This window comes from Protopterus annectens, chromosome 5.part0 (assembly GCF_019279795.1).
Source record: "Protopterus annectens isolate FY-2018-M chromosome 5.part0, PAN1.0, whole genome shotgun sequence".
Lineage (NCBI taxonomy): Eukaryota > Metazoa > Chordata > Ceratodontiformes > Protopteridae > Protopterus > Protopterus annectens.
This window is the reverse complement of record NC_056735.1, coordinates 304,743,567-304,770,315: the sequence shown is the minus strand read 5'-3', so window position 1 is coordinate 304,770,315 and position 26,749 is coordinate 304,743,567. Positions and strand designations below refer to the sequence as shown.

Sequence of the window (26,749 nt, the reverse complement as noted above, 5' to 3'; positions counted from 1 at the left end):
TAACACATGAAAAGAAAAGTACACTATACATAGAGGTGATATTGGGTGATATTGCACATAAGGAAATAATTGGAATTGCACTTGAATGAGACTATATTAATTCTAGTATGCAATAAATAAATAGAATTACTGTATGAGAAAAAGGGAAAAGAATGACAGTGTAACAATCTATTATAGTTTTGATGCATCCAGATTTACATCTGCATTAATGAGTTTCATTGCAGTTGGATAAAAGCTGTTCATGAATCTGGAGGTCCTGCAGCGGATACTCCATAACCTTCTACCAGATGCAAGTTTAGTGAACCAGCCATACAGTGGATAAGAAGTGTCACTCAGTATTTTGTGGGACCTCTTTTTACATCTCACTTCAAAGAGCTCCTGCGAGGTAGGAAGACTAATACCCACGATCTTTTCTGCTGTTCTTATCATTTGTTGCAGCTTCTTCCTTTTGGTCATTGTGATGTTACCAAACCATACAGTGCAGTTGCTGGTGATAATGCTCTCGATGGCTTCTCTGTAGAAGGTATTTAGAGCATTCACAGAGAGCTTTGATTTTCTAAGCCTTCTTAGGAAGTGTAGTCACTTGTGGACTTTTGTAATTAGCTGGCCTGTGTTTGTACTCCAGGAAAGATCATCTGATATATGTACACCCAGGAACTTTGTAGTTTGGGTTCTCTCCACTTCTTCACCATTGATCTTGAGGGGCAGGTACATGAGAGAGCTTTTTCTGAAGTCAATACTGATTTCTTTTGTTTTATTGACATTTAGGTCCAAATTGTTATTGCACCATTCAGTCAGGGAGTTGACCTCATTCCTATACCCACTCTTGTCATCACCACTTATGAATCCCACCACTGTGGTGTCATTTGCAAATCTGATGATATGGCTGTTACTAGATTTCGCACAACAGTCATGGATAAGGACTGTGAACAATACAGGACTCAACACACAACCCTGGGTTACTCCAGTGTTGATTGCAATATTCCCTGCAGTTTTGTTACCAGCACAGGTCCTTTGTGGTCTTCCAGTCAGAAAATCAAGGATCCAGTTGCACAGCCCTTTATTTATGCCAAGATTGATTAGCTTTTCTGTAAATTGCATTGGAATCACCATATCGAATGCCAAACTGAAATTTATGAACAACAGCCTAGCATAGTTCTTCTCTTCAAGATGCTCCAATGTGAAGTGAAGTGCCACCGAAATGGCATCAGCAGTTGATCTGTTTGCCAGTAGGCAAACTGCAGCGGGACAAAGGATTGGGGTAGTACTGTAGTTAAATGCCTTTTAACCAGTCTTTTGAAGCATTTCATTACATTTTATGTAAGGGCCACCAGCCTGTAATCATTTAGGCAGGTGAGGTTGGCTTTTTTGGGCAGAGGGATTATCTTGGTAACTTCGAAGCATGCTGGTACTTTTTCCTGGACCAGTGTGGTATTGAAGATGTCCTCAGGAATATGCTGAGTTGGTCTGCACAACCTTTCAATACTTTCCCCAGAGTGTTATCAGGGCCAGCAGCCTTCCTGGGGTTACTTTCCTCAGTTGGTTCCTTACATCCACAGCACTGAAGTTGAGTACTGCCTCCTTTTGGTCATTGAGAAGCTTTACAGACACCAGGTCATTTTTCTCTTTAAACCTGCCATAAAATGTGTTTAAACTGTCCAGAAATTTAGTGCTATCATAGCACTGAGTTGACTTGGTCTTGTAGTCAGTTAGCTGTTGAATACCATGCCACAGGCTTCCTGAGTCTCTCTCTTTCTTGAAGCATCCTTGTATCCTCTTTCTATACACCCTCTTGGCCTCCTTTATACTCTTTTTTTAGATTAGTCCTTGTCACACTTAGACCCTTCTTATCCTTTGCCCTGAAAGCAGTGTTTCCTGACCTCAGCAACTCATACACCTTGCTGTTTAGCCATGTTTTTTGGTTGGTTCTCACTTTAATATTTTTGATGTTTGTTACATCCTCCATACAGCTGGATATGCAAGCCATAGTTGTCTCAGTATAGTCATCTATGTTCACCAGATTATTCATCATGGCTGCCTCCTTGAAAACATCCCAGTTTGTGGTATCAAAGCAAGTCCTGAGACTTTCCATTGCTTCTTCATGACAGACCCTGATTTGTTTTACAGTAGGCTTATCTCTGATCAAGAGGGGCTTTTGGTATTTGCTCCCCTTGTGGGAAAATCCACAATTTGTTAGTAATTGGATTGCACCTCCCTGAGATCTAATTTGTTGAAGTCACCAGCTATCATAAATGCACAGTCAGAATTCTTGCATTGCAGTTCACATAAAGTATTATGCAGTATATTCAGTGCTTCAGTGATCTTAGCACTCAGTGGAATACAGCTGCTACATCAACGCCATTTAGTTCTCTAGACACATAAAAAGGTCTGCATTTCAGTATCAGAAATTCCACAATTTCAGTGCAATGTTCATTCACATCGCCAAAGTTCTTGCACCAGCTGTCATTCACAAAAATCCACACTCAACCTCCTGTAGCTTTTCCACACAGACCTAGGTTCCTAGCAGCGCTGAACAAAGTGATGCCATCAAGGCTTACAGCACTATCACTAATCCTATTATTTAATCAAGTCTCTGTAAAGATTAAAAGACAGGAATTTCTCACCTTGTTTGTGGTGTTGAGCTCAAGCCTGAGAAAGTCCATCTTGTTGTCTAATGAGCATACGTTTGCTAACAGAATTGAGAGAAGTGCAGGCATGTGAGGGTCTGTTTTCAGTCTGGCAATAATTCCAGCTCTGCAGCCTGTTTTCCAGGTTCTGTTGCATCTCGTTCTTTTGGGTTTCATCCTGATTGTTCCAGAACCTTCCATTTCCTGATTTAAGTACTTTGAAGCTTGTTTGGTTAATGCTGAGTTGCAGCAGTTTTGCGAGTGTTGTAGGACCCAGATACTCCATAGTACACAGGGAATCCAGCCAGAACAATGGCACAATCAAATACTTGATTTCCAGAAGTTTAAATGACTCAAAAATTATTTTCTCTTTTTTATGCCAGAAAAATAAGACAGATTAAGCATTCCTGTATCACAAGCTAACACAGCCGCAGCTTCCCTGGGCGACACCATTTTTTTTCTTTAGTGCTATAATGCAAGGTTATAAGGGGTACAGATTATTCAGGTTTGGGACTGAGTACATTTTTAGTGATTGATTACCATTCTTTTGGGAATAGAAAGTGCATTATTCTGCTGAAAAACTTTAATTGAGCCAAAACTTTGATTGTTATATGGTGATTGCTATGGTGTGCAAAAGAAAGTGTGGGGTCCAGCAGAATACCCAGATATTTTTGTATGGTCACACTGTGATTGAGAGTATTATGTGGGTTGTTGACTGTAACTGGGATAAAGTTTGCATTTTTTGAGGGGTTCCAAAATAGCATGATACTGGATTTGTCAGAAATGATTTCCAATTTCTTGCTTGCAGTTCAATTATCAAGCACAGAAAATGTTGCTTTACTTGAGGCCAAGATAACTTTAATATCTACAAACAACAGCAATACAACTTTATTCCCACAGACCAAATACTCTCCAAGCCTTAGCTGCTCCTTGCTATCCTCTCCATGAAAATAAGGAAATGGAGGGGGGCAACACACAAAAGTGACAGAGTCCTCCTACAACCAGCTTAAATGAATTTAGCCTCAAGAATGAAACCACAACTCTCGCTCAGTTACAAAGTCCTAATGGCATTCAGCAGTGTCACAGGTACTCCATACTACTACATGTCTCCCACAAGACATTCCTAAATACTCAGTCACATGTCTTCTCCAGGTCTACAAATCACACGTAGATTGGATGGCAAACTTCCATGCATACCTCTCAACCTTTTAGTTCACGAAATTTGGACAAAGCCAAAAATAATGGGGGTTGTGATGCCTGTGCACTGGCCCAGTAATCAAGGAGCCTCAATCCTCACCACTAGCACCAGTGAGGGGAATCCACATTAGGAGGATAACAAGTACACACACAATAAAGTACAACAAGAGCACACAGAGATCACAGTCAGTCTGGGGCTGGTTTCTCCCTTTCCTCCAGATTTTCAATAAGACTCCCCACTGACACATCTATAGGGTTCAGGTCTCAGCTGGGTAGTCAAGCCAAAACCTCCAGTACTCTCTCTGTCCAACCAGTGCTTTGTGTCCCTGCCCAAGTAGCTGACACACACACACACTTTGAGACTTGATTTATATACAAACAAACAGACACTCCTGGGGAAGGCTGGCACAGGTTCACTAGCTTTGCCCTCTTCTGCCCAGGCTATAAGGTAGTAATCCACTGCCACCAACTACCCTTATCAGCTACTATAAAGCCCCTTACCAAAGGGTGTACAATTCTACTGTGCAATGTTATTACTATCCAATTGGTAAGTGTGACTAAGACTTGAAGGCTACTTAGGAGTGGCCTAGATAGTGTCACTAAATACATGCAAGTACTCTAGAGCTTAAATAACTCTACACAAAACAGCCACAATTAAAAGGATTAAAATATTTAATAATAAAAAATAAAAACACAAGACAATACTCATCAATTCAACACAGTGATAATAGAGAGTTCAGAAATCACAGGAAAATACTTTAAAACAATATTGTAGGACAGTCTGACATAAATATAGAAAACAGCTAGACTAATCTGGCTATATGTCTATCTATCTCTAACAGAAATACTAAGATGTACATAACTTTACTTGCAAAGGAAAACAAGTACTAGCAAGTTGTTGTCAGATCCAGAGCAAAATACAAAATGCTATCCTTTCTTTCTGTCCTTAAATTGATAGTAGACAGTATTGCTGAGTCATATCAGATTACATCATTCTTGACACTTCTACTCAAGTTTCCCAGGCTCACAGAACTTAAAATTTTAACATTTCTTTTTGTAATCTGTACCTGCAGGAAGCCACAGCAATAACAACACTTTACATGTAAAACTTAATAATTATCTCTTGCCTTAAAATAATAGAAATAATTTCCAGCCCAGACATACTGTCTCCGGGCTTGAGATCAAACAGGCATAAAATGCTTTACTTATCAGCTTTCTTCCAGCAGGGTACACTGTGGATACATTTCTGAAGCTCAGAACATACACAGTTTTTGTACAGTTATCAAACAAGCCTGTGGATCATATTAATATTTACATGGACATAGAATTATTTACAAAATTCTATCTAGCTAGACTGGCAGACTTCACAGGGGGAGGCCCAAAAATAGAAACAGGTTGTAAATATAAGTTCATAGTTCATAAGAGTGTACTAGGCTAATGACCAGTAGACCCTTGATAAGTGTATGCAGGGTCTTGGAAAATGAAACATTTACAAGAGAATGTTTAGGAAATGAACCATTTTATAAGCTGCTTGTGTCCATTAGAGCTATAGGTGCCTAGCCAGGGATGAATTTCCTATACCCCATCCAATTGTCCAAGTTACGCTTGAATTGGGTTTTAAAAAAGTTAGTGGCCAAATTCAATTCCAACTTTACCCCACTCTTACTTCTAACCAGCTCCCAAAAAATACCTTCAAACATAACTCCTCCAACTATAACTAAGGAGCACCCATACTGGTTGTACTCAGTAAAGCCAAGAACACAGTCTCAATGAACCCCAATAACATCCAAGGATGCCTCCTAGACAATCCAAAATATGACTTATCCGGATGCCTGGAATCATTATTTAACTATAGTCTTAAAACAGGTTTTGTGTCTCATGAATGAAGGTCAGTGACAGTCATCCCTCTTCATAAGGGAGGACTTTCAGCAGATTCTGAAATCTACAGACCCTTTAATCTGACTAGTCTTATTTGCAAAGAATTATCATGGGAGTTATCATCAATGACATAGCAGACCTCCAGATACTGGATCCATCCCAGTCTGGCTTTGTCAAAGGGAGGTCATACTTACTGAATCTGGTGGACTACTTTAAAAAGGTCAATAAGGAAATGGATGAGGGGAAAATACGCATACTGTCTACCTAGATGTGGCTAAATTATTTGGTACAATCCCCCACTCGGGCATTGTCTGCAGTTTCATAACTAGGTATAAAACCCTTTATAACAAGTAGGTACCTAACTGGCTCACTAATAGGACTCAGAAGTTTAGAATCAATAAGACTACCTCCACAATGAGGCTGGTCACCAGTGGAGTCCCCCAGGGCTCTTTGTAATGCTCACTCCTCATTGGCAGCTACTTCTCTGATGCCAAAGCCAATGTCAAAGGCCTCTGGCTAGCTAATTTTGCAAATGATTGCAAACTGGGAGAAGTCATTGAATCCCCCCCCCCCAAGATGAGAACACCCTTCATCTGAAGGCATCAAATTAGATTATTCAGTCAGTGAATTCAGTTTATAATGACTATAACACCATTAAAGTAGTATGTGAAATACATGTAAAATATGAGGGCTTGTTTTATTCACTTTTGCTGTTTCTGTCACAGATTACACTGGAATGTTATTGAAACATACATAATAACTATCAGTTAACTTTACAAATGTAAGTGCAGAGGATTAAGACTGTGAAATGTTAACAAGATGCTTCCTGTAGTCCAGAGTTTGATTCTTTCAACCTACATTTTCCGAATGTGTGACTTGAAGCAAGCCACTTACCCAGAAAATGATCCCAGGCTGCTACTGAAAAGGAACAGCTATATAGAGTGGGTTTTTCTTGTTAAAAAACAAATAGCGTTACAATAAATAAATAATTAAAATGCTAAAAATCATGGCTCCATACTTGTTAAATTCCAAACAATACCCACACTAACTCAGGGGTTACACTATCAGTGAGTAAGGAGAGTGCATACTTTTGCTGGAAAGGTAGTATAACCTCTTACTGGGTATATTTAATAAGTGGGGTAGAGTGTGGGAGATCATAGTCCCTGAGTAAGTATATATGTGGAAAGGGATGCATTCTTCTTCAAAACTCATTGTCTTTTTAATTAATTTTCACTGATCCGGTTTGATACCCTTAGTTATGATGAGTATAGGTGTGAAGTCCCATGTGTACCACCAGGTTCACAAGTGCAAGTCATTTGCCTTCAGAGTATTATGTACTGTATGAATCAATGTTCTTTATAATGGACAATGTACCACATGTCACCATGTCAGAATTTATCTGAAATGGGCTTATAATGATATGGAAGCAAACTTTGCAAGAAATGGCTTCACTGAATCAATTATCACTGGTATTCAAATAAGAGAAATAAAGGACATTTGTGAAGCAAAATGATATCAGACAGATACAGTTTGTTAATAATTTCTAGTTAGATTAAAGAAAAATTCTAAAGAAAATATCCTGTAGGAAAAGCTCAGTGGCACAAAACAGATCATTTCCTATTTGCATGTTGCAGTGCTATACACACAATTACTACAGTAAACTCTCAGTTAACTGGAACTCAAGCAACCAGCACTCTCAAGCAACTGGCAAAAAATGCAGTACAATTTTCATGTGTTGCACTTTGTTTTCCCCCTGCAGAAACATACCTTACATTTTTAGAGTTTTAAAAAGAAAGATAGGAATGAATTCCCTCTCTCCCCAACCTGAGAACAAATCAAACCAAACAAAAAGTATAGGGTACAGTATTAGTCAGGCCTATTTTTAATAGTAACTCTCAAGCAACCAGAAACTACAGTTATCCAGCATCTACCAATCCCCATGGGTGCCAGTTAACTGAGAGTTTAGTGTAGTACTTTAAACGCAATGATGATCCTGTATAGAAAAACACAATCCAGAAGGGATTTGATAGTATTACATGATAGAACACTGAATTGTTTTTCCAAAAGGCCAGAAAACACAAAGAGAGAAAGTGTAGGACTGGAAATGTCAAATGGGATGAATTATTTTAAAATGGGGCTCCAAAGGGTACCCATTACTAAAAGGCAGGGAACTTGTATAAGATAAATAAATGAGCTAATGAATGTTAAATAACTGCATGGCCCACTGCTAGCTATCAGACAGATGAGTTGTGTAAAAGCACTACATAATATGCATGAAGATACCAAAGAAATAATAAATGGAAACTGCAAATCCTATGCCTTTGTGTATCTGGACCAGCAGAAGAAGAAATGCACAATATGCCACTTTTTAGAGAAAGATGTATTTGTAGCACCACATTTCAGATGAGATGTCCACTGACAGTTCCAGAACATAGGAAAGGCATAACAGATCATACCTTAGATGAAAGGTCAAATTTAACCAACACCAGTAATACAGAGCTGTTAGCTATCAGCTGTCACAGCGTCTCCAGAGGACACACCAAACATCACCACAAAAAGCCCATGAAGCCAGAGAGAAAAGCTATCCTGAGTACCTAAGAATGCTCCTCCAAACGCTATGTCTAAGACGAAGGAGAGTTTATTTTTGAAATAGATGCAATATTACTCAATTCTCTGACTAGCACACACTGTTTAAATAAACAGCAACACAAACCGTAATAATTCAAGAAGAATGAAACATTGCTTATGATAATTAACTGGCATTCAAGGACACTTGTTCAAATTTTAAATAACTGATATGTGTATCCCAAAAGTAATGTTAAATGTTTTCAAAAGAATTACAAGAATTCTAAGCAGCTAATAAATGCAGTTGAAAAGAAAAAATATATAATTAACTTGAAATGTCTACACACACACACACACACACACACACACACACACACACACACACTGCTCTGAAAAACTCAATTCAACTTTTAGAAGCTTGATAACAATAAGTTAAAATAAAAGGGAAATATTATCCAAGCATAAAAACATCATAAAATGAGTCAGTGGAATATTTGTGGGTCTTAGTTTTATTGCTAAGTGATCTAGGTAGAATGTGAAGAGCACAGTTGACAGACAATAGCCCTGCCTTGTTCCTATTTTAGTTTGTCTTGATAGCCTTAATTGTACTTTAATACTTGCCTTAGAGTCTTAATATATTCTTTGTAAAATATTCACCAAACTGCCTCATATGTTCCATTTCTCCGGTAACCTGTTTCCAAGTGACTCTATTGAATGTTTTTTGTTCATATCTAATGATAGTATGGCCAATTTCTTCTTCCTCTACTTCTTATGCATTTACACATCTTATATTATTAGTAACATTCTCAAGATATTATCTACCATTCCCCCCACAGACATCCACATACACACATTCACTCTGTTCTGGGTGTATTATTAATGCAAGTATTTGGGACAGTCTGCTACAATCATCAGGAAACCTTTATAATCATGAATGAGTACTGATATAGGTCTGTAAGAGGAAGGTGACAGTGGATCGTTTCACTCCCTGGGTATCAGCACAACCACTGCTTCCCTTCACATCTCTGGTGGCCCCATTCCTCCCAAGATCTTATTAAGCGGTTTTCCCATACTTTGAGAACCTTACCTTTTGCAGTCTCCCATAATTCCATTTGTAGCCCATCACTCCCAGCTTATTTCCCTTTCACTAGATTGCTGAATTCCTTTCTAATTCACTTCTAGTGATCTGGGCATCAGTTTCTGCATTTCACCCTGCCCCAATGTAGGTAGCTCTGGGTTGTATCATAACTCAGCAGCCTCCTTCCACTTTCCTTCTTAGGCATCTTCCTTTCGCTTTCATACAGTCTTCCAAAGTGCCTGGCAAGTTTTTCTAAGATCTCCAATGTCTTTCTCACTCCTCCCTCCATTTTTGTGTGTGTGTGTGTGTGTGTGTGTGTGTGTGTGTGTGTGTGTGTGTGTGTGTGTGTGTGTGTGTGTGTGTGTGTGTGTGTGTGTTTTGTAAATTCCTCTTTCAGCCTCCTGCTGCCACAGTCTGATTGCCAATACATTAGCTGCTGTGGGAGAGTTTCCAAAATATAATTTCTCCACCCCCACTTTCTCTTCTTGAATCCTGTCATTTTCCAATTTTTGTAAATGTGTTTCATTTCTCTTTCTCTTCACGCCTTCCTTGGTGTTTGATTCATTCTTTATCTTTGCATCTCTTTTAGTTCCTCTAATATATTTCTCCTACGCATTCTCACCTGTTGCCACTTTTCATCCATCTGATCTTTTTTCTTATTCCTTATTTTCTCTTCCATGTAACCCATATCTCTCCTTCCCATTCTACTACCTTCCCAGTTGCTTCATTAATCACTGCCTCTGTCTTCTCTTTGCCTTTTGGATTGTCCATTAGGTGTCCTGGTATTCTCCAATGTCTGGGCAGTTCCTGTTCCTTTCTTATTAATACATCTACTCTTACCACAACATGGTCTATAATTGGTATCAGTTCAAATACCACTTCACCCACCCTTTCTTTATATCTCTCACATTAATATACCACCTGTGCATTCTGGACCAACTATATACAGATGCACATACCCTCCCACTCTTCCTTCTATCTTTCTTTCTTTCTTATCTGCAAGACATCCTTTAATCCTACTGTATTCATATATGTTGCCAAGAATGTCCCTTCCTTTGTCACTCTCCTAAACACAGGGCCATCATTAACATCATTGCAACTATATTCCAGTTCCCAATGACTAAACATAACCTCTCTTGAAAGGCTACTGTTCTCAATAGCACCTTTTTCAGAGCTCTTTCGTTTGTTGGGGGGGGGTGTATAGAATGATACTAGGGTTATTTTCACCCCTGCTATCCATCACTTCACCCCTGCATATTCTCCATTCTCATCTTCCAAGGCTTCCTTTACCCGAAGGAGAGTACCTCCCAGTAACCACATTGTTCCTCTACATTTTTCTTCCTCCAATGAGGACATTGAAGATGTTCCTTGTGTGAAACATGCTTCTTCTACAATGCAAAATCCCTGCACCCCTACCACTATTGTTGCCTCCTGTCTGCATTTGTGTTCCTTAGGAATGTGCCCTCTGTCTGCAGCCTCTTCATGCATACCTTGTTATCTGCATTACTACTCTGTCCTCTTTCCAATCTACTTCTTTCCCATATCTCACACTTATTTCACTTATTGCTTACTCTGCTCTGCCTCAAGGCAATGGGTTTGTAAAGACATAAAGAAAACGTGAACAACAGGTAAGAGTAAAAAAAGCTTTGATTTGTTGATTGTCTTTCTACTTTAACTATTATTAATACTTTTTATCTTTTTTAACATGCAATCAGCCTCTCCTTTCATCACACATGGTACACTGCCAGAAATTCCCTTTTCTGTTCCCCTCCCATTTTTTTTTTCACTTGGTGACATCTGTTACCTCCTTCAAATCCATTTCCACCTTCCAGCTACAAACAGCTTCAGTATTCTTCACAAGTCATTAAGTCTACCCTATCACAGCCTCTCCCAACAGCTCAGTAATCAAACCCATTCAAAAAGCAAGAACATACAGTTCATAATTAATAACTATTGTACATTACTTTTTCCCCCAACATATGTCTCCCACGTTTCCATTCTCTAATTCTGGTGTTCTCTGTCTTTTACCTTTTCATGACCTGAATTATCTCATCACTTTAAATCATGGCTGCTTTTTGAAAAGTATAAAGAAACCCGTTTCTACTTTTCAGTTTTCTGTCAGGTTGCTTCCTTCTCCCTTGCATCATTCTGCTGTACCTCCACATCCCCTGCTGCTGCAACTGTAGGATTTACTGTGCTTTAGAGAATTACTCATGATTCAGCAGGATCCATGAAGGTTCTTGTCATACTTTGCAGGAAGATCTGCATTGCTGACAGATATAACAGTCCCCAGCATATAACCGTTTGCTTGTATACTTATATTACAGGTGGAAGCACCCATCTTTATAGCACAACTCCTGCTTAATTAAGATTCTGCTATATATTGCCATTAATGTAATATTTGACTTCCACACTTCCTCCAAAATGTAATCTCTTAATTTGTAGGTTTACAGGCAGACTATTATTGGTCTAGGTCTATGCTTTGTGCTTGCTCTTGGCCTCCACGCTATATGGTGTGCTCTTTACAAATTTCTTCTCCTATCTGGAATGCCTGGCTATTTACTCAACAGGGCTATCATTGTCCCTCTGCAGTCTTGTCCTTCCATTCCTTCTGGCAACCCATCCACTTTATATTCTTTTATCACGACTTGTCCTTGAAAATGTATAATATTTGCTTTTAAGCATCTACTCTTGGTTCATCAGCTTTAGCCCTGACTCACAGTTGTTCATTTTCATCTACAAGGGCGTCTGCTTGCTGTCATGTGCTCATAAAGTCAACATCTCCTAATCACCTCATATGCCCCAGAACTTGGTACTTTAAAGACTGTTTCATCACCTTTAGTTCTTGCCATATAGTGTTTACGGTCACCTCTTGTTCCTCTGGGTCTTCATTTCCTGCCATAAATAGGAATAGAAGTATTCCTGTCAACTTTCCTTCTAGCATCTTCTGTTTCCAATTTCTCCTTGTCATTCTGCTTTTGAAATATTCGCATTGTAGACTTTCATATTCCCTTCTTGAGATTTTGTGATTTAATATACTTTCTGACTTGAATTTTGGGAACTAGTTAGTTACTGCATCCACTTGAAGAGTACCATACCAGAACTAGCATTCATTTTCTTAAGAATATGAAGTTTGAATTTATAATATTTGTTGCAATTTTGTGACATGAATCCCCAGTCATTTGCTAGTAAATCACAATTTTTATGAGGAACGGACCAAAAATATGAGTTGAAAATCTGGTCATTCTGTGAAAATCTGGACAGTTGAGAGATATGATGGGAGGCCTTGTGAAATATTTAAATATACAATCTAAAGCCATTAGAAAGATAGATGATTGAAGGAATACACAAGGTGTGAGTACAGGACAAATTGGTATTTCTTCTAGAAACACATGAAACAGCAGAGTATATGTAGAACTTGCTATATTTGTTTAATATGCCTTGTCTGGATTCTAGACCCATGTCAAATCCATTATCATTTATAATGTTAGAATTGCCATGATAGTAAAAATGTTAAAACAAGATAATGTATGGTATTTGTCCGGTATTATATCACTGAATGAGTGTAAGACTTGAATCAGAATCACAGAAATTTTTAAAAAAGATATTTACAGCTTCTTCATTTAAAATAGAAATGCAACGAACACAGTTTAGATGTACTTGCCATAAAATGCTATTTGAAGTAACTACTAGAATGCCACTTAAATGGGATACAGTATGATATGAAGCAGGGCTAAATTATTTTAAAACATCTAAAATAGAAATCCTAAATATAGTCAACTTCCATCTGACAGTTCATACTCACCATTATTATCAAATCCATGTGTTAATTCATGTCCAACAATTGCTCCAATTGCACCATAACTTAAAGCTCTGCAAGAAAGAAACATGCTTATAACAAAATAACTGAATATTTTTTTATTAAAAAAACTGATGTTTTTCCATTTAACAATGATCTAGTCATATCCTTTATGAAAGCTGCACTTTTTATTTCTTATTTTGCCTGGGATAAAAACAATATAACTTATGAAGCAAATTTTATAACTGATATATCTTACAGACTGTATAACATATATTATACATATCCTGGCTAACTTTACCTTATTGTCTCCACCCTTGACTAATCTACTTCTGGCTAACGTAACTTTTACATCTCTACCCTCTGACTGACACAATTATCAACAATACTGAGACCTTTCAGCTAATCTCTTCCTCTACAGCCTCTCTTCATCTCTATATTGTGCTTTCTATTTCCCATTAGAATGTAATGGCCACTGAACAGCATATATCTGTGTCAATTTACACGTAAGAACTAAAGAATAACACGTGTCATGTAAGAATGTAAATGTTCTATCCTCTGTGGTACTGAAAAAAATAATTTATTTTAACTCTGCTCCTGGATATTTTAATTGTATTACTCTGTATATATAGTTAAAATGATATGGATGCATGAAGTTATATGTTTTATGTCTGCTCCTTGAATGTTTTGATTGTATTACTCTGTAAATGAAAATAAAATTATTTGGAAGTATGTGTCTCCACATGAAGTTAAAGTACCTACTCAATGTATAAAATAAGAATATAGTAAAACATATGTACATCATTTTTCTGTTACTGTGGAGTTTGTCTCCCAAGGACCTCTGCTGAAAAGGGGTTCTTTGGATCCAGACAGATTTTCCTGGTAAACAAATATCAAATAAAAATAAATAAATACATAAGAGTTAAATAATTTTTGGGGACATTTTCAACTCAGTTGTACAAAGCAGGGCTGGAGATGTCTGTGGAACATTGATGACTACTTGCAAATGTGAAGTGCGAATGTGTAAATGGCTAAATAAATGTCCAATATGTTTTAAGCCAAGAAACACATTGCCCTTTCCCTGTGCCCAGACAGGAAATTACCTACAATCAATGTAATGGGCAAGCCTGCTGAGTTACAGTCATAAGATGCTCTTTGTAAGAACAAAATCATATTTCCTAACTGTGTGGCAACATAATATTCTCAAATCATTTTAATCCGTAATGTTAAGACATGTCTATCAATGACGTTCTGCAAAGATGACAATCTCCTTGCAGATAGAGCTTTCACTCCTGCTTAGCTCCTAAGGGCATTGTGTGCACTTAAGTGCCTGCTGCCAGTCTGTGAATCATCAGATAAAAGAGGCACAAGCAAAGGTTTTTTATTTCACATTTGTTACTGAATGCATTACTTCAGATAGTACTTTGACCTCACAGGTCATTAGCTTGCCATTATATTCCTTCAAGAATGAAGCAATGTAATTTTTTCATTTCTAGAGGGAATACTTTGAAGATAATTTGATCTCTTTGAAATAGTACTGTGAATGAATATTATATCTTACTTTTGAAAAGGTTGCATAAGCAAAAAGATCGTATTTTGCTAGACTTGATAAACACTGTGGCTATGCCCAAAACAGTGTTTTTTTTTTGATTAGCTGACGATATGTACATATACACACATGCACACACATGCTCACAGACATAAACACACACACACACACACACACACACACACATACACACACACACACACACACACACACACACACACACACACACACACACACACACACACACACACACACACACACACACACACAGTCATTAATAATTAAATATAGGCACAAAACAGTTTGCTTTAAATCCACTTGATTGAAAAGTCAGCAAAACATTTTATGGAGCGAGTGTTATATGCCAGACACATGCACATGCATGCGTGCACACACACACACACACACACACACACACACACACACACACACACACACACGCGCACACACACACACACACACACACACACACACACACACACACACACACACACACACACATATATGCACACACAAATGACTGCACAAACACGACATATACGACTGCACATACATGAGTGTTTACATATATGTGCTGGTGGTTATGTGCTTGTGTGTGCATGTGCATATGTGTGTGTGTGGGGGGGGGGTCACATCAAGCAGAGTAATTGTCTATACTTGCCCACAACATACAGTTGGCTGACACTAAAATGGCTTGGCTACACAGTCAGTTGGATTGTGTGTGGATTGCATAGTACATGGTCAACAATGCTCTGTGACCCATCTGTACTGTATCCCATGTCCCAAAGTCTCAAAGCAAAAGATGCACTACCTCTCGACTGTCCAGATTTTTGCAGAATGCCCAGATTTTTACCTCTTGTTTTTGGTCTTTTCTGCATAAAATGTGTGATTTTTTAGCAAATCACAGAGGATTAAAGTCACTTTAATAAGGATATACATTTGAGGTTCAGACTTCATATCCTTCAAAAAAATGCATGAAAACACAAAGTCTAGCAACTTTCTAATTTTGTAACAGAGATTTTTGCAGAATGCCCAGATTTTTGCCTCTTATTTTTGGTCTTTTCTGCATAAAAATTGTGATGTTCTAGTAAATCACGGAGGAATAAAGTAACTTTAAAAATTATATACATTTGAGTTTCAGACTTCATATCCTTCAAAAATGCATGCCAATACAAAGTCTATCAACTTTCTAATTTTATAAGAGAAAGATTTGACATATGTCCTTATTTTGGGGGCTTTTTCACCACATTATCTTATGCTTGTTCCAAATTTCTAATGGTAAGAGGCTGGCAGCTATGTTACCCTGTAGGTGTCCACTTACACTGCCTGAGTGGTCATTGCCTTAATATATAGTAGGGAATAAATGTGACACATACATCTATATGCCCAGACCATGCACTAGCAATGATAACTTACTACAGAGCACACAGCCTGCCATAGTGTATACTCCAGACCTGTCCCCTACCTTTAATGGGTGCTCTGAATGCTATTTAGATGTAGGGTGTTTTTGTTGCCAAGTTCTGCATCATATGTTCATTTTTGTTTTCCCAGACTCTCTTTTCTTTAGACATTTGGAAGGCACACAGATTACTGCATTAAAGAGCCGTATGTCTTATCACATTTGCTTAAGTTTTTGTTGCCACGAACTTTTGGAAGACACATATGCCATCAGGCTATGCACCTTGCCCTACAGATTGTCACCCCCTAAACTGTACCCCATTTTTGGTACACAGTACATTATTGACATGAACTTTATCTTAGTACGCAATATGCGATCACCTGCAGTGCACTGAGAAGAAATCACAGAAATGTCTGAAACAGAACATCCTAAGAGCATTTTCAAAATTGTAATGACTTTACAAATATCTGTGTAACTGACTCAAAAAGAATGCAAGCCATACAAGCTCACCTTCATATACAAAAGACCAAATTATATTAATTTATTTTATTTATTTTTTTGCTTTGCATGTTTGATTTTCACATATGCGCTAACTTAAGAACAATAGCAAGTTATTATGGCATACAGAGACCAGATAATATTTTTACATAGTAGATGTATTTTTTAAGAGAACTGTAGAACACTTATTATATGTGAAATATGTTCCCTGGGATTCATGAAAGCTCTGTGCAAGAATAAGTCTATTCTTGCATGGAGTGGATCATGCCCATGCAGCACAGCAGCGCACCTTGCATATTCATGAAGACGTGCTGCTTTTTAACCTGCGCGGGCACGATCCGTGAATAAGGGCAGGGGGTGTGTCCAAGCAGTGCTCGCACAGCAAACAAACACCACTGCACTCAGGAAGTGCCGTACAGCACTTTGAAAACAAAAACAGTGTCCATGGACACTGTTAGCATACCTCCTAACTAACAGATATTTGCAGAGTGTACAGATTTTTGCCTCATATGTTAGGTGTGTTCCTTCTACTGTCCTGGCAAAGAGCTGAGGATCGAAGTAATTAAATAAAGACAAACATTTGAGTGTAAGACTCCACATTCTTAAAATAAGTCATGCTAATGCAAAACCTATTATTCTATCAACTTTCTAAGTTTGTAAGAACAAAATTTAAAATCTGTCCCTCTTTGTCCCCCCATCATGTTAGGCTTTGTCTAGGTTTTATGCTCTAAGAGGTGGAAAGGTATGACTGTTAGCTATGTGCATATCCCTAAACTAAGAAAAATAAAACAAATATTTGTATTTTTCCCCTCCCCACTATAGTTTAAGCACAGCTGAGTGGGTGTGCACATCACGCAGCTGTGTTTAGCATAGCGTAAACATCTGAAGGAGCTAAATAGAAATATACAGCCAAAACAGCTGAAGTGAGGTAGCATAGTGGTTAGAGCTTTCGCTTAGCATGCAGTCATTCACAGTTTGATGCCCAACGAGAGTAATGTAGCAGGTCCAAATGTCAGGTGTCAGTGTAAAACCACCATAAAAACACAAGTGTCCCATACAGTATAGCCACAAAATAATATAATGTAATGAAAGCACATAGGAGGATGCTATGGAAGGTAAACATACATATCATTTATTTATTTATTTATTTCCAGTTTGATTACCGGGGAAGTCCACTGGGCCCAAATGTGCCCGTTTTCAGTGGAGGCTCGGGGAGAAAAACTCCATAATACATAATACAGTAAAGATACAAAAGTATAAAAGGTACAGTATATAGTACAGTTTACAAATATATACATTCAATATCAAGCATGATCAACAAAGTTCATGGAAACACTTTACATACACTCGTTTAAAGTAAGGAAACACTTTACATGCACTCAATCAAAGTAAGATGCTATTTACAGTATTTACAAAGTTGTAATCGTGTGTGAGTAGCTATAGGAGTTGCAGAGAGCTTGAGTCCACTCTAGGAAATAGTTATGGGAGTTATAGAGAGGTTAGGAACCCAGGAGAAAAAAACCTCTTCGGGGCATTTCCTTAATAGAAATAGGTAGGGTGAAAGCAAGTACATTTCCATTTGAAGGACAGGTGTGCAAAAAGCTCGGTTTTGAAGTTTTCTGAGTTTGATATTGTCCTTAGTGTGGAAGGGAGAGAATTCCATTTCTTGCCTAGTGAGAAAGAGAGAAGTTGTGCAGCAGGTCATTTAGTTTTGTGGATAGTAATTAAGTTTTGGTGTTCAGATCTGAAGAGTTCTATTAGGGGTGTAGGGGGAAGGATGTTTGTTAGAGCCAGACATTTTGTCAGGTGAAATACAAGTCTGTGAGCTATGGTGAGTTGGAGGTAGTCTAGGTACTTTGTGAACTCTAGCCAGTTCAGACACTGAAGGGTAAGGCAGTGATGGGTAGAATATTTGGATTTGGTGGCAAATTTAGAGATCTTATTACAGCAGTTTTCTAGTTTAGAAGTGATGGAAGAGGTCAGGTTAGTTAGAAGAGGGGCTCCATATAATAAGGACAGGAGAAGGTAAGTAGTGTCCAGGGTATGCCTAGTAGAGTTGGAGAGAAAGAGATTGTTCCTGTAAAGCATACCTAACTTTTGGTGGGTTTTCTTTATATTTTGTTGAATATGGATATCAAACTTGAGGTGTTTGTCTATAGTAATACCAAGAAGTTTGGCTAAAGGAACCACTTCTATAGGTGAGTTGGTTTGGCTAAGGACTTTGAATGCATTTTTGTCATAAGAGAAAGTCCGAGAGGGAGGTAATATTAGAATTTTTGAGTTGTTTCCATTGAGTGAGAGGTGGTTTTGATGCATCCAATTCTCAGTAGTTGAAAAAGCAGTTTGGGTTTTAGCCAACAGTTCAGGGAGGGTTGAGGCAGAGCAGACTAAAGTTGAGTCATCTGCATATTGAATAACTTTGGCATCAGGAATAGCAGTGTGAAAGTCATTGATGAAGATGTTAAAAAGCATAGGTCCGAGGATGGACCCCTGTGGTATGCTGGTTGGGGTAGGTAAGAAGGTAGAGGTGGTGTTCTTCCATTTAACTGCCTGAGATCTATCTGACAGGCAACTACAGAACCAGGATAAAGTATATGGTGAGAGGTGTAGTTTGGAGAGATGATAGAGATAATGATTATGGGAAACAGTATCGAATGCTTTAGAAAGATTGAGGAGAACTGTGGATACTAAGTGTCCTGAATCTCGGGCTTGATTGACAGTTTCTAAGAAGGAGAGTAGTGCGGTTATAGTGCTATGGCCTGGGTGGAAGCCATGCTAGGTAGGTGTAAGGAGTTGGTTTTTGGTCAGGAAAGGCATAAGTTGAAGGTGTATACATTTTTCTTCGATTTTGGAGACTGGTGAGAGCAGAGCAATGACGCAGAAGTTTGATATGTTGGTGTTTTTGCCTCCTTTGTGAAGAGGAATAATATAGGCTGTACACCAGAGTTTGGGTACATATGATTCCTTTATAGATCTGTTGATTATGATGCTGATTGGGAGTGCAAACCATCAGCAGCACATTTTAGGAAGGAGGAGGGAATATTATCAGGAGCATTGGAGCAAGGTTTAAGTTTGGATAGAAGTCTTTTTATAAAATTAGTAGAGACAGGTTTGAGCTCGAACATAAGGGGAAGGTTATTAGGGGGCTTAGATGGAGAAGAATGAGGGACAGGTGGATTATTGTTGGGAAAAGTCTTGGTCAGGTCAGAAATAGTTTCTATAAAAAATGAGTTAAATTGTGAACCTAATTCGAAGTCAGATATACTTGGGTCAGGACAGGGGTAATTCTTGGAGCCTGGATTAAGAAGTTAGTTTATGGATTTCCAGAATTGTTTGGGGTTTTTATTATTATTGGACTGGAGCTTACTATAACAGGATTTTTTGTCCTTAGTTATTAGTTGTTTTGCAAGGTTACGGAGTTGTGTCTATTGGAGCAGGATTTTGGGCAGTTTATTGTTTTGGTAAAGCTTCCAGGATTTGTCCCTTTGATGCATTATTTGTTTTGTTTCTATGGATAGCCAGGGAGCAGTATTAGTTTTTATCCTTTTGTTTCTTAGTGGGGCTAGGGAGTTTAGAGTGTCTAGGAAGACAGAGTTGAAGTGGTTTATAGCTTTGTCAAGAGGAAGGGTATTTAGAATTTGCTAGTTCATTTGTTTGAGAATATTTGAGAATATTGTGGGGTTGAAGCTGCTAAGGTTGCGAGTGAGAATGTATTGATGCTGATGTGAGGTAGAGGTAGTTGAATGATGAATGAAAGCTGAGAGGTGGTCGCTAATGGTATCAGGAATGGTGCCAGAGTTAGTTATTTTATTTGGATGGGTGACAAGGATCCAGTCTATAATGGATCCTGGGGGATTTGTTTTGTTGGGTCGGGTGATGGAAAGAATTACTTGAGTAAACTTGTAGAGGCTAATGGACAGAGAGGGAGAGGGACTATTGATTTTATTCCGGTCAATATTTACGGCACCTAGAATGTAAATTTCATAGTTAATTTAAGTTGGGGCCCATAGAAGAATATCTTTGAGGGTAGAGATGTTGTTACCAGGCGAGATATATAGGGCAATGATGCAGATATTTTTGTGTTTATTCATTTTTAGTAGACCAACTGTTAGTTCAGTATTATTGAATTGAGGGATTGGAATTTGAAGGGGAATTAAGTTAAGAAGATTAGAGTAGATTAGGGCAGTGCCACCACTTCTTAATTTAATCGGTCATTTCTGAGAGTGTGAAAATCTGTAGGCAGGATTTCAGAGTTAGAGATGTGGGGTTTGATCCAGGTTTTGGAGATGGCTAAGATGCCAGATTGTTTATGGCTTAGCCATGCTTGTAATTGGTGTACTTTATTTCTGAGACTCTGGGCATTTATTGTAAAGAACTTAAGAGCATTTTGGGGGGAGGAAGGGGAAGAAGGAGATGAGGGAAAGTAGTTATTTGTAAGCAGACTAGGACCAGGGTTAGGATAAATGTCTCCAGCTAAGACTAGGTTATTAAAGGAACTAAGCTTTAGCCATCTGGGTTTACATTGTAAGAATTTGGGTAGATCTAACATTAGCTTAGGTGTAAGTATTTTAGCTGTGGTGGATATGATTTTAGGATAGAAAATGTGCAGAGGGATAGGCTGAATAAGGGAAGAAGATATAGAACAGAAATGAGTGTATGATTGAGGATGAAGGTGGGTATGTGTGGTATTTTGACTTGAAGGGGGATTAGGAATACAAGAAGGAAGCAGGGGGCCCAGAGGGTGTGGAGAATTAAGGGGAGCATGTCTAGACAAGAGGTAGTTTAATAGGTATAGTTCTGGGGGAGGGAACAGGCTATGAAGTAAGAGAGGGTAGAGAAAGAGATAAAGGTTATCTTAGTATAAAAAGAAAAGAGGGGACTTTAATTGGTGAGGTGTTAGACAGAGTGATGCGTTTAAGTGGAAAGGGTGAAAGGAGGCAGGGTAATGAGGGAAAAGCTAATATTGGGTAATTAGGATGAGTGGGTGGAGAAAGGGTAGAATAAAGGTAGGCTTGCTGGGGGAGGGAGAGAATTGGGGGCAGGGTAGGGGAGCGGAGTGAGCCTGCAGGGAGAATGAAGCGAGGTTACACCCACAGAGAAACACATCAGGGAGGAAGAGAAAAACAATCTGCTTAAGCAGGTAAGTTTTAACAACTGTGTGAATGGAAGAGAGGCCAGCAGAAGGTCAGAGAGAGAGAGATATCGACTAAGTAGTTCTCTATGTATTGTATGCATATATCGTATGTAATCATAAGATGTCATTAATAACAAATCAACCCCACAATCCTGATTGTCCATAAAATGAAAGATGAACAATGCTAAATTTTGCTCAGCTATGCTTAGCTGATGTAGGCATGGCTTAAATATAAATGCTTAGCAATAATTAGTGTAGCTAAGTGGATTTGCACACTGGTAAACAGTGCTTAGCTTCTACCTCTTTAAGCAATCCTTATCTTAGCTAAGCGGGTTTGTGCGTCACTTAGCTTAGCTCAGCATATTTTCAAAATCAGCCAATCACTGCAAAGGGTGGAAATCCAGCCCTATTTAAACCCTGCAGGTGGGAATACAACCATAACCAATTGTAGTTGATCACTGCAAGCACTATGACCAGCACTGGTGAGGGTGAGCACTTTTGAGTGCAGTGTTGGGGCATTCAGGAGTCTAGGGTCATGGTTGGACTCCTCGTAATAGACCATGAAGGGAAACTGCTGCAGGACCAGTACCAGGGCTCCCAATACAAACCAGAGGCCTGGGACCATCTTGCACATGACCTCACCAGTGCTACTAGAATCCCTCAGACTGGTGTGCAGGTTTGGCACCATTATGCTGTCCTGAAGTACAGGAAGAGGGACCTCTTAGACCAGTGGATCCAAGACGCTCAAGCACAGAATGTCCCAGCAGTGTATAAGTATCAGTATCAACTATTGTGTATCAAAGTCCAGCCTAAGTATGAGATGGATAGGTATGTAGAAATTTTTATCTATCTCCTGTACAGCTGCAGATGAGAGAGCTGTGGACGTGGACGCCCATGCCAGCAAGCTGCTAAGGCTGCGTTGCGAGGCTGGTGAATACAAATCTAGCTTGCAGTAGTCAGTGAAAATAAACAAAAAGGAGTAGAATGTCACCTGCCAGTAGTTAGAAATGTGTATTGTTTGTACTGAATAAACGAGACATTAGCAGAGTAATAGTGACGTATAGGATATATATCAATAAAAGTGTCAGTACCTGTCAATAAAACTCAAAACCCCAGACTGTTGTGTTTATTTTGGTATGTGGTAGTATGAATCTAAATGTGTACAGTTTCTGCACAGCAACTATGGCTCTGACAGCATTAATTAATTGAGGCTCATCTGGAGTTGTAAAACAGATTAACTATAAGAAATGTTCCATGCACCAAGATCTGATCCCTGAATATTAATGTTGTGTTAACCATTGTTTTCCATACTGTAATATGTCAAGATATGAATACAAAGTATAAGAACTATCTACATGCATGAATGTCAGAATTACAAGGCAGACTATCCAAACAAGAGAGTATTATGTAGAAAACACTCAAAAAAGAAAACAGTCAAAAAAACAGCAGTTTCTCATAGCTCATTATGATGAAACACAACCTTGATTTACCATTGTGCACAAACAGGCATGGTTTGAATCCCGGGAGTGGTATTAATCTGTATGCATAATCTCGCCCAAGAATATGTGAATATGTGTAGAAACAGTCAAGTATTGTTAATAGAAATTTCCTGCACACATCTGCCAGGTAAGAAAAGGTATAAATGAGTTGTAAGAAGGCAGTAATTATACACTGTGGACAACATCCACTGTCTAAACCCAAGGCTACGAATAACAGCAAGATAAGTACATACACCAAATAGTCTCCTCCAAGAAATGTCCCTCAAGTGTCATGCTGTCAAAGCTAGTGGTCACTGCCACCAACACCCAGGGTGACCGATAGAAATCAAGGTGGAGTATGGCAGTAGCACACACACACACACACACACACACACACACACACACACACACACACACACTGTGAGTGCACATATGTAACCTTGACTATGTGAATATGGGTAGAAACAGTCAGGTAGTGTTAACAGAAATTTCATGCACAGGTCTGCCAGGTAATGAGAGTAATGACTAGAGCAATGGTCATTAAAGTTGTGAGCAACTGAAGCCTATACAGTTGTTAATTGATATCTCTCTCTCTCTCTCCCCCACCCTATCTGCACCAATAATCTAAACACATAAATCAATGGGTATGTTTTTCACCACACCTACTGTTGGGACATGGGTCCTATTGTTCTACAAATATTTAAACGTTTGATTATTAATGTTCCCTGTTCAAATACTATCATTGGTGGCCTGTTGCTATCAATGTAACCTGCATACTGTTATAATGCCCGGGTCTATATTATATGTCCGAAAGTTTTAAACATCGACTCTCATATGATTGACACCATATGAGCGATGTTTAAAACATCGAACATAAAATAAAAAAATAAATAAAAGAAAAACAACTTACCTAAATGCTCCAGGCAGGGGGGCAAGCCCCCCTACAGCCCCCATGTGGGTAGCCCCCCGTTACTTAAATATTCCAACTCCGAGATCGCACTACATTAAGGTAAAGAGAAAATATTCCCTACGGTTATTTCCGTTTATGCATGCGACATTTGACATTTATGACCATTTGGTGTCGCCCAAATGGCATTCATGGTTTTCAGCTTTTGATTGGGTAATATAGACCCTAATACCCACTGTGGTTCCATATATGCATATGTTCTGTTTGCTATGCAACTGATTCAAATCTGTTGTGTTGGGTTACACCATAGCACATCTGGGAAGGCCGATCCCAGCGGATCCATATGTCCCACCTCAACTGGCCATGGCACCATATACAGTGTCCTGGGTTCAACACTTGACAGGGCTCATTATGTTGTTGCTGGGCAGAAGACAAGAGCAGGACAGCAGATATATGACACATGTGGCGGGGTGAACACCTTGGACGGGGAGGGTGGTTGGGAATCGGACACCCACAAGCCCCCAGATGGATACAGTGGGACTGAGGTCCCCACCCATGGGCAGCTACCACTGCACCTTCACAAAGGGGGTAGGCTGACTCTCAAAATGCACCACGAGGCCCTTAAGCTGGCATAGCTGATCTCAGAACTCCTTCTGACTATGTCTCCACGCCCGTCCCCTCCCCTCCTGATCCCGAAGGTGCAGTGGATGAGGAGATGAGGAGGTATATATACACACACACACACACACACACACACACACACACATATATATATATATATATATATATATATATATATATACATATATATATATATATATATATATATATATATATATATATATATATATATATATATGCTCATAACATGTAGTGAAGTCATACACACCACCATACATCTCCACCTCTTAGTGCAAGGATTCTGGACAAAGGCTGTCAAAATTGGGGGAACAATGGGCCAAGACTAGGGACATAATGTAGATACTGCAGTTATAAATGTAGAATGTTGCTACAGTAACAGGGTTTATGTCAGCATACATGTTCAGAAGGATGTGAGTTCTGGAACTGAAATGTATATCAACATTTACTGACAGAAATCCTCACATCATCATGGTGATTTACCACAAAAATGAAAATAATATGATTCTGTGGAACAGACCAGAAATATGAGTAATAAACCTGGACAGTCTGAAACAATCTGGCCAGTCGAGAGGTATGCTCAGAACCCCTTAGTGCAACAAATCTGGACGAAGCCTGACAAAGGGGGGGGGTAAAGCCATGAAACTGGGAACATATCCCAAATACTGGGGTAGATAAGGTGACACAGTTGATACAGTAACACCCTCCTGTCTGTTGTAACATATATTGACTAGAATAGCCCAAGTCCAAAACCCAATTACTCCCCACTAGTTACTGACATAAATCTTCACATCAATCCACTGATGTGTGATAAATACATAACACATATATGGGCCAGGCAACAGTACATCTGTTAAATATCTGGACATAACATCACAGTAGGGGAAACTACACTGAGCTGCTAGGCATGTCACCAAGCACTGTCTAAACTACAGGCAGACTGACACAACACTAACCCAATTTTGCTATGGAGGAATACATATGTAATTGCAAATATATCAGGCACTACAGGGATGTAACAACACTGACAGACACCAGTGTGAAAGTGCATACCCATAACCAATCTCACCCCATTCAAAGTGACATACTGGTATGCCACATGAACAGTAGAGTATATGGACTGTGTCAACAAAACCATCAGCATGTTTGCCACTCATACACTACCCCTATGTATACTGGCTCAATTCACAGTGTAGTCTGATGCCTGACTGTGGTATGGGACATGTGTTTGCCTCTACAAACATATACAACTGATAGAGGACCAGAAACTGGAGCAGCTTGCAAAGTCAGATAGAATAGGATTCATAACAATTACATCTACCCCCTCCCTACACAGGCCATATAACACATTCACAATACACTGCTACACAATCCTGACAGTCTGTCACCAATTTGCAGAAAAACACAACCCTCTCAACTGTATAGAGTCCCACAAAATGTCCAGGCTTTGGCATCATATATATGGTCTCCTACACATAACATGTCTGGCAGTCTGATACATCACTGGGATGATATCAGAAATGAAGTCACTATATAATGATATACTATACCTATCCACTTCTTACTGCATGGCATTTGGACAAAGCCTGACACACTTGGGGGACAGAGGCCCAAATACAGGGGCATTATTGACATATTGCTGTGAAAAACTGAGATAGTTGCTGGTGTAACAGGGTTGTTGTAACATATCTGTTCTAAGGGATATGAAGTCAGGAACACACATGGATGTTACCATTTACTGACTGCAATCCTCAGAGTATGCTACTGAATTTTCAAGGGCAAAAAATGTTTGAGTAACACACCAAATATAACAGTCCAAACTCTGGCCAATTTGTGGATAGCCCTACAGCTGAGAGTTATGTCAACTACATAACACTATCAGACATAAATTCATGCAGAGCAGCCATATCCACATAAATCCTGTCAAACTAGCATTACTTCAACTGTATAATAGCAATACTTACATTCTGTCCCTATGTCTGGAACATTCTCCCCCAGTTT

The 26,749-nt window shown here is 38.9% G+C and overlaps 1 protein-coding gene across 1 annotated transcript in view; it reads right to left on the bottom strand.

Annotated features, from left to right (window-relative positions):
• The window catches only part of PHEX (phosphate regulating endopeptidase homolog X-linked), a 1,091,028-nt gene that overhangs the window by 88,806 nt on the left and 975,473 nt on the right, over positions 1-26,749 (bottom strand). Inside the window, exon 17 of the mRNA XM_044072288.1 lies at positions 13,151-13,218. Within this exon, the coding sequence (XP_043928223.1) occupies positions 13,151-13,218 (68 nt within the window). The remainder of the gene's footprint in view (positions 1-13,150; positions 13,219-26,749) is intronic.